At 45.5% G+C, this 19,663-nt stretch overlaps 1 protein-coding gene across 7 annotated transcripts in view; it reads right to left on the reverse strand.

Annotated features, from left to right (window-relative positions):
- SUSD2 (sushi domain containing 2) overlaps window positions 1–19,663 on the reverse strand; it is a 384,956-nt gene that overhangs the window by 234,791 nt on the left and 130,502 nt on the right. For 5 of the 7 annotated variants that reach the window (XM_063964300.1, XM_063964302.1, XM_063964303.1 and 2 more), the window contains exons 2-5: window positions 11,801–11,886; window positions 11,368–11,636; window positions 10,982–11,116; window positions 8,254–8,475 (exon numbers count right to left, since the gene is read on the reverse strand). In XM_063964300.1, the coding sequence (XP_063820370.1) occupies window positions 8,254–8,475; window positions 10,982–11,116; window positions 11,368–11,636; window positions 11,801–11,886 (712 nt within the window). Of the gene's footprint in view, window positions 1–8,253; window positions 8,476–10,981; window positions 11,117–11,367; window positions 11,637–11,800; window positions 11,887–15,244; window positions 15,263–19,663 lie in introns of all 7 variants that reach the window. The other 2 variants (XM_063964301.1, XM_063964306.1) reach the window with 2 other exon arrangements.

The raw sequence follows: 19,663 nt of genomic DNA on the forward strand, positions 1-19,663 counted from the left end.
AAATTAGAATATTGTGCAAAAGTTCATTTATTTCAGTAATTCATCTTAAAAGGTGAAACTAATATATTATATAGACTCATTACATCTAAAGTGAGATATTTCAAGCCTTTATTTGTTATAATTTTGGTGATTGTGGCTTACAGTTTAAGAAAACCCTAATTCCAAAATCTCAGAAAATTAGAATATTACATAAAATAAATAAAAAAATGATTTTAAATACAAAAATGTCGGCCCCGCTGAAAAGTATAATCATGCATATGTACTCAGTACTTGGTTTGGGCCCCTTTTGCGTGAATTACTGCCTCAATGCGGCGTGGCATGGCTTCTATCAGCCTGTGGCACTGCTGAGGTGTTATTGAAGACCAGGATACTTCAATAGTGGCCTTCAGCTCTTCTGCATTGTTCGGTCTCATGTCTCATCTTTCTCTTGACAATGCCCCATAGATTCTCTATGGGGTTTAGGTCAGGCAAGTTTGCTGGCCAATCCAGCACAGTAATCCCACAGTCATTGGACCAGGTTTTGGTACTTTTGGCAGTGTGGGCAGGTGCAAAGTCCTGCTGGAAAATGAAGTCAGCATCTCCATAAAGCTTGTCTGCTGAAGGAAGCATGAAGTGCTCTAAAATGTCCTGGTAGACGGCTGCGTTGACTCTGGACTTAATAAAGCACAGTGGACCAACACCAGCAGATGACATGGCTCCCAAGTCAACACAGTGGAAACTTCACACTGGACTTCAAACTTCTTGGATTGTGCACCTCTCCATTCTTCCTCCATACTCTGGGAGCTTGTTTTCCAAATGAGTGCAAAATTTGCTCTCATCAGAAAAGAGGACTTTGGACCATTGAGCAACAGACCAGTTCTTTTTTTCTATAGCCTAGGTAAGACGCTTCTGACATTGTTTGTTGTTCAGGAGCAGCTTGACAAGAGATGGAGATGCTGACTTAATTTTCAAGCAGGACTTGGCACGTGCCCACACTGCCAAAAGTACCAAAACCTGGTTCAATGACCATGGGATTACTGTGCTGGATTGGCCAGCAAACTCGCCTGACCTGAACCCCATAGAGAATCTATGGGGCATTGCCAAGAGAAAGATGAGAGACATGAGACCGAACAATGCAGAAGAGCTGAAGGCCACTATTGAAGCATCCTGGTCTTCCATAACACCTCAGCAGTGCCACACGCTGATAAAATCCATGCCACACCGCTTTGAGGCAGTAATTCATGCAAAAGGGGCCCAAACCAAGTACTGAGTACATATGCATGATTATACTTTTCAGAGGGCCGACATTTCTGTATTTAAAAAACTTTTTTTATTGATTTTACGTAATATTCTAATTTTCTGAGATTTTGGATTTAGGGTTTTCTTAAACTGTAAGCCACAATCATAAAAATTATAACAAATAATAAGATTTTACTCACCGGTAAATCTATTTCTCGTAGTCCGTAGTGGATGCTGGGGACTCCGTAAGGACCATGGGGAATAGACGGGCTCCGCAGGAGACTGGGCACTCTAAAGAAAGATTTAGTACTACCTGGTGTGCACTGGCTCCTCCCTCTATGCCCCTCCTCCAGACCTCAGTTAAGGAAACTGTGCCCGGAAGAGCTGACATTACAAAGAAAGGATTTTGGAATCCAGGGTAAGACTCATACCAGCCACACCAATCACACCGTATAACTCGTGATAAACTTACCCAGTTAACAGTATGAACAACAAACAAGCATCACTCAACTGATGCCACATAACATAACCCTTTACAATAACTATATACACGTATTGCAGAAAGTCCGCACTTGGGACGGGCGCCCAGCATCCACTACGGACTACGAGAAATAGATTTACCGGTGAGTAAAATCTTATTTTCTCTAACGTCCTAGTGGATGCTGGGGACTCCGTAAGGATATACCAAAGCTCCCAAACGGGCGGGAGAGTGCGGATGACTCTGCAGCACCGAATGGGCAAACTCAAGGTCCTCCTCAGCCAGGGTATCAAACTTGTAGAACTTTGCAAATGTGTTTGAACCCGACCAAGTAGCAGCTCAGCAAAGCTGTAATGCCGAGACCCCTCGGGCAGCCGCCCAAGAAGAGCCCACCTTTCTCGTGGAATGGGCTTTCACTGATTTTGGATGCGGCAACCCAGCCGCAGAATGAGCCTGCTGAATCGTGCCACAGATCCAGCGAGCAATAGTTTGCTTTGAAGCAGGAGCACCCAGCTTGTTGGATGCATACAGGACAAACAGCGAGTCAGTCTTCCTGACTCCAGCCGTTCTGGTCACATAAATCTTCAAAGCCCGGACTACGTCAAGCGACTTGGAATCCTCCAAGTCACCAGTAGCCGCAGGCACCACAATAGGTTGGTTCAAATGAAAGGATGACACCACCTTTGGCAGAAATTGCGGACGAGTCCGCAATTCTGCCCTATCCATATGGAAAACCAGATAGGGGCTTTTACATGACAAAGCTGCCAATTCTGACACACGCCTAGCCGAAGCTAAGGCCAACAGCATGACCACTTTCCACGTGAGATACTTTAGCTCCACGGTCTTAAGTGGCTCACACCAGTGGGATTTCAGGAAACTCAACACCACATTAAGATCCCAAGGTGCCACTGGTGGCACAAAAGGGGGCTGAATATGCAGCACTCCCTTAACAAACGTCTGAACCTCAGGCAGTGAAGCCAGTTCTTTTTGGAAGAAAATGGATAGGGCCGAAATCTGGACCTTTATGGACCCTAATTTCAGGCCCATAGTCACTCCTGACTGTAGGAAGTGCAGGAATCGACCCAGCTGGAATTCCTCTGTAGGGGCCTTCCTGGCCTCACACCAAGCAACATATTTTCGCCATATACGGTGATAATGCTTTGCTGTCACATCCTTCCTAGCCTTTATCAGCGTAGGAATAACTTCATCCGGAATGCCTTTTTACGCTAGGATCCGGCGTTCAACCGCCATGCCGTCAAACGCAGCCGCGGTAAGTCTTAGAACAGACAAGGCCCTTGTTGTAACAGGTCCTGTCTGAGAGGCAGAGGCCACGGGTCCTCTGTGAGCATTTCTTGCAATTCCGGGTACCAAGTCCTTCTTGGCCAATCCGGAACAATGAGTATTGTTCTCACTCCTCTTTTTCTTACAATTCTCAGCACCTTTGGTATGAGAGGAAGAGGAGGAAACACATAGACCGACTGGAACACCCACGGTGTTACTAGTGCGTCCACAGCTATCGCCTGAGGGTCCCTTGACCTGGCGCAATATCTTTTTAGCTTTTTGTTGAGACGGGACGCCATCATGTCCACCTGTGGCAATTCCCATCGATTTGCAATCTGCGTGAAGAATTCTTGATGAAGTCCCCACTCTCCCGAAGGAGGTCGTGCCTGCTGAGGAAGTCTGCTTCCCAGTTGTCCACTCCCGGAATGAACATTGCTGACAGTGCTAGTACGTGATTCTCCGCCCAACGAAGAATCCTGGTGGCTTCTGCCATTGCCACCCTGCTTCTTGTGCCGCCCTGGCGGTTTACATGGGCCACTGCCGTGATGTTGTCTGACTGAATCAGCACTGGTTGGTTTTGAAGCAGAGGCTCCGCTTGACTCAGGGCGTTGTATACGGCTCTTAGTTCCAGGATATTGATGTGCAGACAAGTCTCCTGACTTGACCACAGCCCCTGGAAGTTTCTGCCTTGAGTGACTGCCCCCCATCCTCGGAGGCTTGCATCCGTGGTCACCAGGACCCAGTCCTGTATGCCGAACCTGCGGCCCTCGAGGAGGTGAGCACTTTGCAGCCACCACAGAAGAGACACCCTGGCCCTGGGGGACAGGGTGATCAGCCGATGCATCTGAAGATGCGATCCGGACCACTTGTCCAACAGATCCCACTGAAAGATCCTCGCATGGAACCTGCCGAAGGGAATGGCTTCGTATGACGCCACCATCTTTCCCAGGACACGCGTGCAGTGATGCACCGATACCTGTTTTGGTTTTAGGAGGCCTCTGACCAGAGTCACGAGCTCCTGAGCCTTCTCCTCCGGGAGAAACACCCTTTTCTGGTTTGTGTCCAGAATCATGCCCAGGAAGGGCAGACGCGTCGTAGGAATCAGCTGCGACTTTGGAATATTCAGAATCCAGCCGTGCTGTTGCAACACTTCCTGAGAGAGTGCTACGCTGATCAGCAACCGCTCCATGGACCTCGCCTTTATGAGGAGATCGTCCAAGTATGGGATAATTGTAACCCCTTGCTTCCGAAGGAGCACCATCATTTCCGCCATCACCTTGGTAAATATTCTCGGTGCCGTGGACAGGCCAAACGGCAACGTCTGGAATTGGTAATGACAGTCCTGTACCACAAACCTGAGGTACTCCTGATGAGGTGGATAAATGGGGACATGCAAGTACGCATCCTTGATGTCCAGAGACACCATAAAATCCCCCTCTTCCAGGCTTGCAATGACCGCTCTGAGCGATTCCATTTTGAACTTGAATCTTTTCAGATAAATGTTCAGGGATTTTAAATTCAATATGGGTCTGACCGAACCGTCCGGTTTCGGTACCACAAACATTGTGGAATAGTATCCTCTTCCTTGTTGAAGGAGGGGAACCTTTACCACCACCTGCTGGAGATATAACTTGTGAATTGCCGCTAACACTACTTCCCTTTCTATGGGGAAAGCTGGCAGGGCCGATTTGAGGTAACGGTGAGGGGGCATCACTTCGAATTCCAGCTTGTATCCCTGAGACACAATCTGTATAGCCCAGGGATCCACCTGTGAGCGAACCCACTGGTGGCTGAAATTTCGGAGACGCGCCCCCACCGCTCCTGGCTCCTGTGGAGCCCCAGCGTCATGCGGTGGATTTAGTGGAAGCCGGGGAGGACTTCTGTTCCTGGGAACTAGCTGTGTTGTGCAGCTTCTTTCCTCTACCCCTGCCTCTGGCCAGAAAGGACGCACCTCTGACCTTCTTGCTTCTCTGTGATCGAAAGGACTGCATTTGGTAATACGGTGCTTTCTTAGGCTGTGAGGGAATATATGGCAAAAAGTTTGACTTCCCAGCTGTAGCTGTGGAAACTAGGTCCGAGAGACCGTCCCCAAACAATTCCTCACCCTTGTAAGGTAACACCTCCATGTGCTTTTTGGAGTCGGCATCACCTGTCCATTGCCGAGTCCACAGGACCCTTCTGGCAGAAATTGACATTGCATTTATTCTAGAGCCCAGTAGGCAAATGTCCCTCTGGGCATCCCTCATATATAGGACAGCGTCTTTTATATGCCCCAGGGTCAGTAAAATGGTATCCTTGTCTAAGATATCCATTTCCTCAGACAGATTATCTGTCCATGCTGCCACAGCACTACACATCCAGGCCGACGCAATAACCGGCCTCAGTATAGTACCTGAGTGTGCATAAACAGACTTCAGGATACTTTCCTGCTTCCTATCTGCAGGATCCTTTAGGGCGGCCGTATCCTGTGACGGCAGGGCCACCTTTTTAGATAAGCGTGTCAAAGCTTTATCTACCCTAGGGGAGGATTCCCAGCGCATCCTGTCCGTTGGCGGGAAAGGGTACGCCATAAGTAACCTTTTGGAAATCAGCACTTTCTTATTGGGGGAATCCCATGCTTTTTCACATAATTCATTTAACTCATGTGAAGGGGGAAAAGTCACCTCTTGCTTTTTCTCCCCATACATATATACCCTTTTGTCAGGGACAGGGTTTTCCTCCGGTATGTGCAATACATCCTTCATTGCTATAATCATGTATCGGATGGCTTTAGTCATTTTAGGCTGCAACTTTGCCTCATCGTCATCGACACTGGAGTCAGAATCCGTGTCGACATCTGTGTCAACCAACTGGGATAGTGGGCGCTTTTGAGACCCTGACGGCCTCTGAGCTGCAGGATCAGACACGGGTTGAGACCCTGACTGATTATCCAACCTTTTATGCTAGGAGCTTACATTATCATTTAACACCTTCCACATATCCATCCAATCAGGTGTCGGCGCCGTCGGCGGCGACATCACAGTCACTTGCACTTGTTCTGCCTCCACGTAACCGTCCTCGTCAAACATGTCGACACAAACGTACCGACACACCGCACACACACAGGGAATGCTCTAATTGAGGACAGGACCAACCAAAGGCCTTTTGGGGAGACAGAGAGAGAGTATGCCAGCACACACCCCAGCGCTATATAACCCAGGGATTACACAGTAATTTAGTGTTTACCCAGTAGCTGCTGTTTATGATAATTTTGCGCCTAAATGTATGTGCCGCCCCTCTCTTTTTACCCTTTTTCTACCTTGATACTGCAGGGGAGAGCCTGGGGAGCTTCCTCTCAGCGGAGCTGTGAAGAGAAAATGGCGCTGGTTAGTGCTGAGGAAGAAGGCCCCGCCCCCTCAGCGGCGGGCTTCAGTCCCGGGTCTGAGTAATAAAATGGCGGGGGCTCGTACATATATACAGTGCCCAGCTGTATATATGTGTCTTTTTGCCAAAAGGGTATCCTAATTGCTGCCCAGGGCGCCTCCCCCTGCGCCCTGCACCCTACAGTGACCGGAGTGTGTGGGTAGTGTGGGTGCAATGGCGCACAGCTGCAGTGCTGTGCGCTACCTCATGTGAAGACAGGAGTCTTCTGCCGCCGATTTCGATGTCTTCTTGCTTCTGCCGGCTTCTGACTTCTGGCTCTGCGAGTGGGACGGCGGCGCGGCTCCGGGAACGGACGACAAGGTCAGGTCCTGTGTTCGATCCCTCTGGAGCTAATGGTGTCCAGTAGCCTAAGAAGCGCAACCTAGCCGCAGTTAGTAGGTTTGCTTCTCTCCCCTCAGTCCCACATAGCAGAGAGTCTGTTGCCAGCAGAAGCTCTCTGAAAATAAAAAAACCTAACTAAAATACTTTCTTATTAGCAAGCTCAGGAGAGCCCACTAAAAGCACCCAGCTCTGGCCGGGCACAGATTCTAGCTGAGGTCTGGAGGAGGGGCATAGAGGGAGGAGCCAGTGCACACCAGGTAGTACTAAATATTTCTTTAGAGTGCCCAGTCTCCTGCGGAGCCCGTCAATTCCCCATGGTCCTTACGGAGTCCCCAGCATCCACTAGGACGTTAGAGAAAAAGGCTTGAAATATCTCACTTTGCATGTAATGAGTCTATATAATATATTAGTTTCACCTTTTAAGTTGAATTACTGAAATAAATGAACTTTTGCACAATATTCTAATTTTCCGAGTTTCACCTGTATAACTAAATTGGACATTCACTGGTAAGAAACTCCTTGTACTGTATTTGGCTTGATTGCACCATATTTAATGTGCAGAATAGGACTCTACCTGTTCAAGTTGCACTATCCATTAGCCAGCACAACAGATTTAGGGCCTAATTCAAACCTGATTGCTGTGCTGCAAATTTTGTTGTTCTTCGATCACATAGTCGCCGCCCATGAGGGAGTGTAAATTCGCCCGTGCAAGTGTGTGATCTCATGTGTGCGCCATACGAAAATGTCCCTCAGTCGGCGGACAGCTGTACATCCGTTCGCAACTCACTCATCATGGAAAGGTTTTTCCAGTCTGTGCAGTCTGTGCGCAGCCCAGGACTTACTCCTACAGTGCGAAGAGAACAGACTGATCGGCTCCGGAGCGGACATCACACACCCTCCCAGAAAATGCATGGGAACACCTGCGTTTTTCCTGACACTCCCACAAAACAGACAGTTACCCCCACAATCGGCCTCTTTCTGACAATCAGCATGCAAATGGCTGTTCAATCAAAATTTTCGCACTAGCTTGTCGCTGTTTGGTGACGCGCGTGCGCATTGAGGTGCATACGCATGTGCAGTCAATCGATAATTGCAGTCAATCGATAATTGCCCGCTGTGTGAAAACGCACAGCAGCGATCAGGTCTGAATCGGGCCCTTAGAGTCCAGTGCATTGTTACTTTTCCATTTGTAGCTTTTTATATAGTTATATGCTTATTTATGCGATTAATATATATGCGTTCATTCTCAATTAGTAGTATATTCTATATTGTTAGTAATTAAATTATATATTTATTTTAATATACAAGTGTTATTTGTTATATCTGCCATGCCAATACCACTGGGTTTTTATGAGCGTAGTGCCTTATTTTGATATATAATGCATTTTCTTCTTTATGCACTGAAAGCTTTAGCAAACATCTGCTGGCTCACATTAGTCTGCTGCAGCTGTTGTTATTTACTACCATTCAACAAGTTTTGTCATAAACCCTATTAGTGCCCGAAGTACGTTTTTTGCATAAAACTAAGTTACCTTTCATGTCCATCCAACTCTGCTCATCAAAGCTGAGAACTTCTCCATTCAATAGGGTTTCCAGTTCATGTTGGGTTCCTCTCTGCAAACGCACTTCAACCACATCAGATCCATCTTCTTGCATAGCCACTGAAGAAATGCTGGCCACCTTTATGCCATCTGAGACTGAGCGACGGGCTCTCTCCTCCTTGTGAAATGTAGCATTGTAGTTCTGGGTCTCTACTTAAAATGAGATAAAATAGTACAGTCACAGACACAATATTGGATGCCTTTATAGTTTATGCTTGTCCATACTGCTGTCTCAAAGGTGCAGCCGGCTGCAAGTGCACCAGCGGGCCGCCGTTACAGCAGCACAGCCGGACCATATCAGCAGTAGCAGCCATATTCACATCACACTACTGTACAGGTACCTCATATTCTCAAACCGTGGTTAAGGTTCAGAGATCCTGCAAGACTATTCAATATCAAGGTCTCTCCACCATTAGGGGAATGGAATTAACCATTTGACTGCACCCTTAAACAGTATATCGCTCACGCTGCACCAAAGCTATAGGCATATGCAGAGAAGCAGCATTTACTGGATGGTGCACCCTGCTTTTCCACTCCCTACAACTACCTTACCTACATACTGTACTTAGTCTATGCTCTCTTATTGTGATTGGTAATCTTGGGAACCCTTGCGCTGATTCAACAAGGTGACCCAGAATATCACCACAAAAGTAGAAACACGACTTATCTAAATTTCCAACCCTGAGGTGAACAAGGAACACGCTCACTTGCTGTACTAATGGCTGGCACACAGTGAGCAGCAGCTATTCCGTATCACAAGTTTAACGTTTCAGTCTGTTGACTTTTTCAAGAGCATAACAAACAACTGCATTACATACCTTAATATAGAGAAGTGATCGGAAGGTGTACCGGCCCGTTCCACGTGTGTCGTGAGGCGCTTCCAGATGACGTCACCATTGACCCCACTGCCTGCTGGGAAACTCTGAGCAATGTCGTCATGCGCTCCCACTCCGGGACATGGCTACCCCCGACGGGCCGGGACACCTTCAGATCACTTGCTCGCCACAGGAAAAAAAACGTAATGCTTACAATTGAATAAGTGTTGGAAACAAGCCGTATCTGGGTAATTAATTACTCCTGCTCAGAAGAGTGAGAAGTAAATATCTTTAGGCACTACTAAACTACAGATGTGTCCTTTTACATCCTTGTTGCAGTCACACTAAACAGCCCTTCATGTTGCACCATGCCATAGCGGGACTTGGTAACACCAAGTGTCTTTTTTGCGATACTTTTGCGTGACAATGTGTCTTAGTCGCAAAGTAATGCAATATGATGCCCAAGCAGATTCCGCTGATTAAAATGATATACAGCAGGGCTGTTTCTAGACAATTTGTATCCCAGGCGAGCATTAAAAAAAAATGCCCCCCCCCATACACATTCAAAAATGTCCCTCCCCCATAGACATAAAAAAAAAAAAACTTCCAGCAAGGGGGCGTAGCCTCACTAGAAAGGTTTTTGAATCTGCAGCAACAAACCTCGGCCACCACAGGAAAAAAAAAAATCACCATATTAAGCCCACACAGTAATGCTTCCTGCTCCATATTATGCCATACACCGCAATGCCCGTGATACATTATGCCCTACAGTAAAGCTTCTGATTATTTTTAAATTACCTGCTCATTGCCAGGGGTTTTATGTGCTGGGTGTCATGCTCGTTGCTCGGGGTTTCATGCTCTGGGATGCATGCTCTTGCCAAGGTAATGCTCGTTGCCAGGGGTTTCATTCTATCGAATCAATGCTCGTTGCAAAGGGTAATGTTTGTTGCCAAGGGTAATGCTCATTCCCAGGAGTTTCATGCTCTGGGATGCATGCTCATTGCCAAGGGTAATGCTCATTGCCAGGGTTTCATGCTCTGGGATCCATGCTCATTGCTAAGGGTAATGCTCATTGCCAAGGGTAATGCTCGTTGCTAGGGGTTTCATGCTCTGGGATGAATGCTCATTGCCAAGGGTAATTGCTCATTGCTAAGGGTGTATAAGTCATGACAGAACCACGTCATTCTGTGAAACTCCACCCCCCGGAACAGAGTACTAGGGGAGAGGGAGGAGCAGACCACACGACTCGTCTACCGCTAGAAACGGCACTGAAATGCAGCATCGCTATATTTTGTGTGTAACTGCGGGTGTATCAGCATCCGAAATGCCATGTTACAATGTTTTCCACAAAAACATTGTAGCATGGAATTTGTATGCAAATACAGTTGTAGTCACACACATAATATAGGCATGCTGCATATCATTTTAATTAGCAGAATCTGCTTGTGTGTCCTATTGTATTACTTTGCGACTAAAATGCATTTTTCTATGGAAACAATGCAAAAAAAGATGCTCTGCGCTACTGAGTCACGCAGCACTCAAGCGTTATGTGTAACGCAACTTGTAGCGCACATGGCAAAGATGTAAGAGGACACATTTGTAATACAAAAAAGTGTTTGTCCCATTTAAATCCAAGGTGAAACAAATAGGCACAAAACAGCAAGTTGTACTAAGTGATGGGAATACACCAATGGTTAAAAAGATTTCATTTTTTATTTTAACACTTCACAGTAACCTAGAAAATCACATAGTTCATTGTTTTAAAAATGCTGGCCTGACTTTATAAAATTATATCAAGTCAACTTTGTGTCCAAAATCTTACTTCATTAAGTTAGATAACGTACCTGAAAAAGGCGTGGTCCGGCACTGAATGTTTAGAGAAGGATGACTAGATGCGACCAAAACATACTGTCCTTTACCCTTAAAGGAGTAATCCAAGCCATCAAAACTTATAAAATGAGGCTCTCCAAAAGCTGAGGCTGTTTTAGAAGATTAAGGAATATTTATTATTTCACAGCATATTATACCATAATGCAATCTCCTAATGTGGGCTGACCATACTATCCCTTTAAACTGGGACACTCATGAATTACACAGGTTCTGTGGCTGGCTGACTTCAAGCCTGCATGTCACCTGGTTTTAATCAGCCACAGAACCTGTGTAATTCATGAGTGTCCCAGTTTAAAGGGCTAGTATGGTCAGCCTACCTAATGTCAATTTTTTTTCTTACCAACTTTTGGTGGTGTATATGTGCGACAGTCACTTGATCGTCTCAGTTCCATGTAGACTTGGCAGTTATCTGACCACAGGCAACAGTAATAGAAAGTGATCACATCATAGACCCAATGAGAGAAGCCTGGTACTCGGGGGGGCTTCCTGTACGGAGGGGAGCCCCAGTCATGACCTCGGTCTGGGGTGCTGCCCCCTATTGAATCAGCGGTTAAAACCTGAGCTCCATGGGCATCATAACAGCACTGTTGTCCTGCTCCATACAGGGGGCTACAGAATAATAACAAAGCTGATATATTAAACGTTATTCATGTACTAATGGGAAATAAATAGATATAATCTTAGTTTCAAAATTATATACAGCTGGGTTATTCTATTGCTATAAAGCCACAAGAGTGACAGCAGTGCAAAAAGTGTGGGCATGATAAAATTACCTTGCCTGAATGCTCCTCACACAGTGCACGGCCCCAGGGTGGTACGTACACACGCTGCCCTTTTCAATGTCACATCCATAATCAGTCTGAAAGAACCAGGAGAAAACGTTTTTCTTCCAGGAGCATTGTTGTCTACTAATGTGTTCCAAAAGAGTAGTACTGCTAATGATATAGTAAGCTGAAACAGTAGTACTTAGGGGGTAATTCAGACCTGATCGTAGCAGCAAATTTGTTAGCAGTTGGGCAAAACCATGTGCACTGCAGGTGGGGCAGATATAACATTTGCAGAGAGAGGGCGGGATGTACTAAAGGGAAAATGCGGTAAAACACCCATTTTCGGGGGTTTTACAGCATTTTCATATGTACTAAGACCCTACCGCCAGGTTTACGGCGCCGGGGGGTATCGCCATCTTTTGATGGCGATACCCTATAGAATTTTTCAAATGGATGGAGGCTGCGCTCACAGGGGGAGGGGTGCTAATGAGTGCTGCTAGACCTGGAGGCGTCCTACCTCCTGTAATGGAATTTTGCTGGAAATGGTCAGCGCGCTCATTAGTGGAATGGAGAGATGAGAAAAGAGGTGTTGCGGAATGGGTGAGATCTATATGTGTATATATGTGTGTTTGATTTTGCTTTCTTATGGATGTGTATATAAGGCAATGATAATCTAGGAGGGGTGTTTAACACTCACTTTATTGTGTGTACAATGTTCTGATGCAGTATGCAGGCAGCTGTTTTATCAGCAACTTCCTTTTGATATGTTATAAGTTCTTAATTGTCCTTCGTTCACCGCTGTCAGGTGTGTCCTGCAGACTACCCTTTGCAAGGTATACCTTCCTAATGGTATACCAAAATGAACCCCAGCTCAGGTAAATGTCAGGTGTACCCTGCGGGTCACCTTTACCATAGAAGTGGTGAATGCCTATGTTCCCTCTGAAGCTGTGTCTTAATACAGTACTTGGGGTGTGTGATCAGTGCGGCGTCCCGCCTGTGAGTACCCTTTCATGTGTAGCACTGAGGTATGGGGTCGTGGGCTGAGTGTCTTTCACTTACCGCCGGGGGCAGGTCTTGGCCTGCCGCCGGTGAATGCGTCACGTGAGCGCTCTGTCTGTCTGTGGTGAATACTGCTGCGTTCCCTTCTCCGGCCGGAGGGGGAAATCTGTAGATGAGTGTGGTGTCAATTAAAACGCGTTGGGACTTGCTAATTGACACCACACTCATCTACAGATTTCCCCCTCCGGCCGGAGAAGGGAACGCAGCAGTATTCACCACAGACAGACAGAGCGCTCACGTGACATCGCACGTGACGCGCCAACCCGGAAGCAGCGGACGGGACACGCAGACGGAGGAGACGGAGGAAACCGGCGGCCGCTGGGCAGCGCGCGGACCGAAGGAGACGGAGGGCACCAAGGAAGAGGACTGAGAGCCTGAGGTGGGGAAGGAAGAGACGCATTCACCGGCGGCAGGCCAAGACCTGCCCCCGGCGGTAAGTGAAAGACACTCAGCCCACGACCCCATACCTCAGTGCTACACATGAAAGGGTACTCACAGGCGGGACGCCGCACTGATCACACACCCCAAGTACTGTATTAAGACACAGCTTCAGAGGGAACATAGGCATTCACCACTTCTATGGTAAAGGTGACCCGCAGGGTACACCTGACATTTACCTGAGCTGGGGTTCATTTTGGTATACCATTAGGAAGGTATACCTTGCAAAGGGTAGTCTGCAGGACACACCTGACAGCGGTGAACGAAGGACAATTAAGAACTTATAACATATCAAAAGGAGGTTGCTGATAAAACAGCAGCCTGCATACTGCATCAGAACATTGTACACACAATAAAGTGAGTGTTAAACACCCCTCCTAGATTATCATTGCCTTATATACACATCCATAAGAAAGCAAAATCAAACACACATATATACACATATAGATCTCACCCATTCCGCAACACCTCTTTTCTCATCTCTCCATTCCACTAATGAGCGCGCTGACCATTTCCAGCAAGATACCCTATAGAAGCCTATGAGCTTCTTACCGCCGCCGCCAACCTGCGCCGCTCACGATGACCTCCCTCCCGCCGGCCCCCCTCCTCCTCCCCCGCAGCACAGCCTTGTCTCCTTCCAGCTTCAGGTGGGAGAAGGAGGATCACGGGGACTCCATGCACTTCACCTCCCGGGGCTGGGAGGTGAGGGAAGCCGCCTCAAACCCTCTCCTGCGGCCCATCACTGATTGCAGGACACCCCTGGCATCGCTTTGAGATACTAATCGCATATGTTAGTACATATGCGATTAGCATCATTGCGATGACCGGCGATGACCCACGATCATTGATAGTACATCCTGCCCAGAGTTAGATTTGGGTGGGGTGTGTTCAAACTGAAATCTAAACTGCAGTGTAGAAATAAAGCAGCCAGTATTTACCCTGCACAGAAACAATATGACCCACCCAAATCTAACTCTCTCTGCACATGTTATATCTGCCACACCTGCAGTTCACATGGTTTTGACCAACTGCTAACAAATTTGCTGCTACTATCAGGTCTGAATTACCCCCTTTATTATATAACAAATTGGAATGGCACCGCTAATTATAAAAGAAGCTGGTAGAGTTTTACTGTAATTGATATAATAAGCTAACAGAGTTGTACTACGTTAACATTTCATGCCTACCCCTGGAATTCCTAATTTCTCTTACCGCCTTGGGGATACTGGGAATCCATTTAGTACCATGGGGAATAGACAGGTCTACTAGGAGCCTTGGGCACTTTAAGAATTTGATAGTGTGCGCTGGCTCCTCCCTCTATGCCCCTCCTACCAGACTCAGTTTAGAAAATGTGCCCGGAGGAGTCGGTCACGTCACTGGAAGCTCCTGAAGAGTTTTCTGCATTTATTTTATCTGTTTGTTATTTTCAGGCAGGACTGGATGGCACCAGCCTGCCTGCTTAGTGGGACTTAGGGGGGGAACGGCCAAACCTCTTGAAGGGTTAATGGTCCCGTTCCCCCACTGACAGGACACTAGCTCCTGAGGGAACTATTTGCAAGCCCCACCACAGCGAGCATACATTCCTGCAGCACGCCGCCACCCCTAACAGAGCCAGAAGAAAGAAGAGTGGTGAGTACTAAGCCGGCGTCCCGGTTAGCGGGTCGCCGCCCAATATGGCGGCATGAGGGTACAGAAACACTCGGCTTCTACATGGGGCAGCTGGGTCTCCAGACTCAGTACACAGTGCAGACACACAGCTTCTGAGGGGGCGAACTGAGTCTCAGTACACTAATTGTGTACACAGTACCTAGACTGGCATTACAAACTTAAAAGGGGGCTGACTCCATTTTAAGCATAAAATTACCTCAGCCAGTATAAAAAAAAGAGTGGGAAGACCGTGTGCCATTGACTATGAGCGGATCCAGCAGCTCGCCAGCACCATTTTACCTCTGCAGTGGACACAGACGCTGACTGACAGGGACGCGCAGCTCCTCCAGAGAGACTCCAGATTACATCAGCAGTACCAGGGGGTCATAGCAGGGGGGGAGCGATTATTAGTGTACTAAGTCCCCAATCTGGATACTTACTCTGCGTCCCGGCTAAGCTTGGCTTTAGCAGTATGGGCGGTGTGCTGGCTACATACTGTCTCTGTACCCCATGGAAGGGCTCTTTGTGGGTTAATTGTGCATTTAACCTCTTTGTGTGTGTGTGTGTGTGTGTGTGTGTGTGTGTGTGTGTGTGTGTGTGTGTGTGTGTGTGTGTGTGTGTGTGTGCTGTCACTGTCACAGTATGTCAGACAAAAAGTGTGTTTCATGTAAGGCACAGTGTTCCTCTTCTCCTGGGGGTTCACTACTGTGTACTCAGTGCAGTGTACCTTCCCAGGCTAGTGGAGCAGAGCCAGCTTGGCTGAACGCCATTAAGGGAATGATTTCCAATTCTTCTACTAAATTGTCCCGCAATGAGAAAGAGACGCCATACTTAAGACAATCGATGACTGAGTTTCTGAAAAGATACTCAGTACCAAAACCAGCATCTCAGTCCCCTGCCATTTGTCCGCAAAACGTACTTTGGCCAATATCCTACAGTCTGACTGATGATGAGGGGTCAGACATGGAGGAGGGGGAGGTGGACTCAGAGGTGGGGGAGGCTACTCTGTCACAGGGAATAGAGGCTCTCATAGAGGCTATCAGCGAAGTCCGGCATATCCCTGAAAAGGTGACAGAGGAGACTGAGGAATCTTATTTTACTATAAAAAAAGAAATCCTCAGCCACTTTTCCTGTGTCAAAGGAACTAAATACCCTGTTTGAAGAAGTTAATCCTGATAGGAAATTTCAGATCCCTAAAAGATTGCTATCATCTTTTCATTTTCCTCCTGATCATATAAGAAGTTGGGTGGTAGAGTAGTACAGCTAATAATATACAAATGTTGTACAGTGGTACAGCTAATCATATACTTCATATACTAAGGTGACAGAGTGGTACAGCTAATCATATACTAAGGTAGCAGAGTGCTACAGCTAATCATATACTAAGGTAGCAGAGTGGTACAGCTAATCATATACTAAGGTAGCAGAGTAGTACAGCTAATCATATACTAAGGTACTAGAGTGGTAAAGCTAATCATATACTAAGGTAGTAGAGTGGTAAAGCTAATCATATACTAAGGTAGCAGAGTGGTACAGCTAATCATATACTAAGGTAGTAGAGTGGTAAAGCTAATCATATACTAAGGTAGCAGAGTGGTAAAGCTAATCATATACTAAGGTAGTAGAGTGGTACAGCTAATCATATACTAAGGTAGTAGAGTGGTACAGCTAATTGTATACTAAGGTACTAGAGTGGTACAGCTAATCATATACTAAGGTAGTAGAGTAGTACAGCTAATCATATACTAAGGTACTAGAGTGGTAAAGCTAATCATATACTAAGGTAGTAGAGTGGTAAAGCTAATCATATACTAAGTTAGCAGAGTGGTAAAGCTAATCATATACTAAGGTAGTAGAGTGGTACAGCTAATCATATACTAAGGTAGTAGAGTGGTACAGCTAATTGTATACTAAGGTAGCAGAGCGGTACAGCTAATTATATACAAAGGTAGTAGAGTGGTAAAGCTAATCATATACTAAGGTACTAGAGTGGTACAGCTAATCATATACTTAGGTAGCAGAGTGGTACAGCTAATCATACACTAAGGTAGTAGAGTGGTACAGCTAATCATATACTAAGGTAGTAGAGTGGTACAGCTAATCATATACTAAGGTAGCAGAGTGGTACAGCTAATCATATACTAAGGTAGTAGAGTAGTACAGCTAATCATATACTAAGGTAGTAGAGTGGTACAGCTAATTGTATACTAAGGTAGCAGAGTGGTACAGCTAATTATATACAAAGGTAGTAGAGTGGTAAAGCTAATCATATACTAAGGTACTAGAGTGGTACAGCTAATCATATACTAAGGTAGCAGAGTGGTACAGCTAATCATATACTAAGGTAGTAGAGTGGTACAGCTAATCATATACTAAGGTAGTAGAGTGGTAAAGCTAATCATATACTAAGGTAGTAGAGTGGTAAAGCTAACCATATACTAAGGTACTAGAGTGGTACAGCTAATCATATACTAAGGTAGCAGAGTGGTACAGCTAATCATATACTAAGGTAGTAGAGTGGTAAAGCTAATCATATACTAAGGTAGTAGAGTGGTAAAGCTAACCATATACTAAGGTAGTACAGTGGTACAGCTAATCATATACAAAGGTTGCAGAGTGGTACAGCTAATCATATACTAAGGTACTAGAGTGGTACAGCTAATCATATACTAAGGTACTAGAGTGGTACAGCTAATCATATACTAAGGTAGTAGAGTAGTACAGCTAATCATATACTAAGGTAGCAGAGTGGTACAGCTAATCACATACTAAGGTACTAGAGTGGTACAGCTAATCATATACTAAGGTAGCAGAGTGGTACAGCTAATCATATACTAAGGTAGTAGAGTGGTACAGCTAATCATATACTAAGGTACTAGAGTGGTACAGCTAATCGTATACTAAGGTAGTAGAGTGGTACAGCTAATCATATACTAAGGTAGTAGATTGGTACAGCTAACCATATACTAAGGTACTAGAGTGGTACAGCTAATCATATACTAAGGTACTAGAGTGGTACAGCTAATCATATACTAAGGTAGCAGAGTGGTACAGCTAATCATATACTAAGGTACTAGAGTGGTACAGCTAGATCATATACTAAGGTAGCAGAGTGGTACAGCTAATCATATACTAAGGTAGTAGAGTGGTACAGCTAATCATATACTTCATCTCCTGAGGTAGTAGAGTGGTACAGCTAACCATATACTAAGAGACTAGAGTGGTACAGCTAATCATATACTAAGGTACTAGAGTGGTACAGCTAATCATATACTAAGGAAGTAGAGTGGTACAGCTAACCATATACTAAGGTACTAGAGTGGTACAGCTAATCATATACTAAGGTACTAGAGTGGTAAAGCTAATCATATACTAAGGTAGCAGAGTGGTGCAGCTAATCATATACTAAGGTACTCGAGTGGTACAGCTAATCATATACTAAGGTAGCAGAGTGGTACAGCTAATCATATACTAAGGTAGTAGAGTGGTACAGCTAATCATATACTTCATCTCCTGAGGTAGTAGAGTGGTACAGCTAACCATATACTAAGATACTAGAGTGGTACAGCTAATCATATACTAAGGATCACAAAAAAAGGAAAGAGAGGCGCCCGTATCTTACAACCTTGGTGAACTTCCAGATGCCGCACAATATGGAAGAATGGGGAAGCTGTCAATCCCCAAAAATTAACAGTAACAAGATAAAAGAACCAAAACGTGCGCAAAAGGAAGAGCCAAACTAAAAATATATTAATCTATTTTATTAAATAGTAATTGTAGTTATTAAAAAATATTCAATTCAAATATATATTCCTCGGAGTGACCACAGTAGGATATTACAAATGAATTTAAAATAAATAAAACAACATAATCATAAAATATATTACCAACTAGTTGTTCACATATATGATTAATATTCTAAAGGATCAATAATGGATACAGATATATATAATCCTGAAGAACAATGGCTGGCCAGCCTTAATTAATACTTAATAAATTGTGCACAAATAGGATGTATCAAAAGATCGAATAGAAAAATGAAAGATTGTTGTCTAGAAGATATCATATAATTTGCATAGATGGTAAGAGCTCAGGATTCTTCCAACAACAGTCTAAAATAGTAATAGTTAGCCGTTATATATGTATCAAAAAGTCTCGTGAGGGAATTAACCTCATACGGCTGCTGATGTAATTGCTAAATGTTGGAGCTAATGAATAGACACCAGTCCCGTCTTTTAGACCAAAAACTAATGAAAGTCTCGGTAAAAGCACCTAGCCTTAGGCAGCTGTTTAATGTGGGCAGCCAATGCCGTGATAATGCAGTCCCGCAACAAGATGATAAATGTGAACAAAAAATACTGGAACAAAGTCCCGAATGACTCAAATAGCACCTAGCCCAACGAGGCCATATATGTGGGTAGCTATAATGACGGGATAATGTATAAATGAATAAACCCCGTATCACTCGTAGCAGTCTCACCCGTGCCAGTGAATGCAATAGCCGTCCGTCCGGCCGGATGTTCACCGGACCTCCGCCGTTACCAATCCACAAGCCGTTCAGTGCTGCACTGCCTGGGTGCTCCTCCGACAGTGCAGCTGGATAATCCTTTAGGCTGAGATGTTAAAGAGGAAAATAACTGTGGCGGTTATGGGCAGGTTAGGGCTGTTGGTGATGTCCGTTCGTCTCCCAATCGCAGAGAGATGGTGTATAACCGTGGATCACTC

Source organism: Pseudophryne corroboree, chromosome 1, assembly GCF_028390025.1.
Source record: "Pseudophryne corroboree isolate aPseCor3 chromosome 1, aPseCor3.hap2, whole genome shotgun sequence".
Classification (NCBI taxonomy): Eukaryota; Metazoa; Chordata; class Amphibia; order Anura; family Myobatrachidae; genus Pseudophryne; species Pseudophryne corroboree.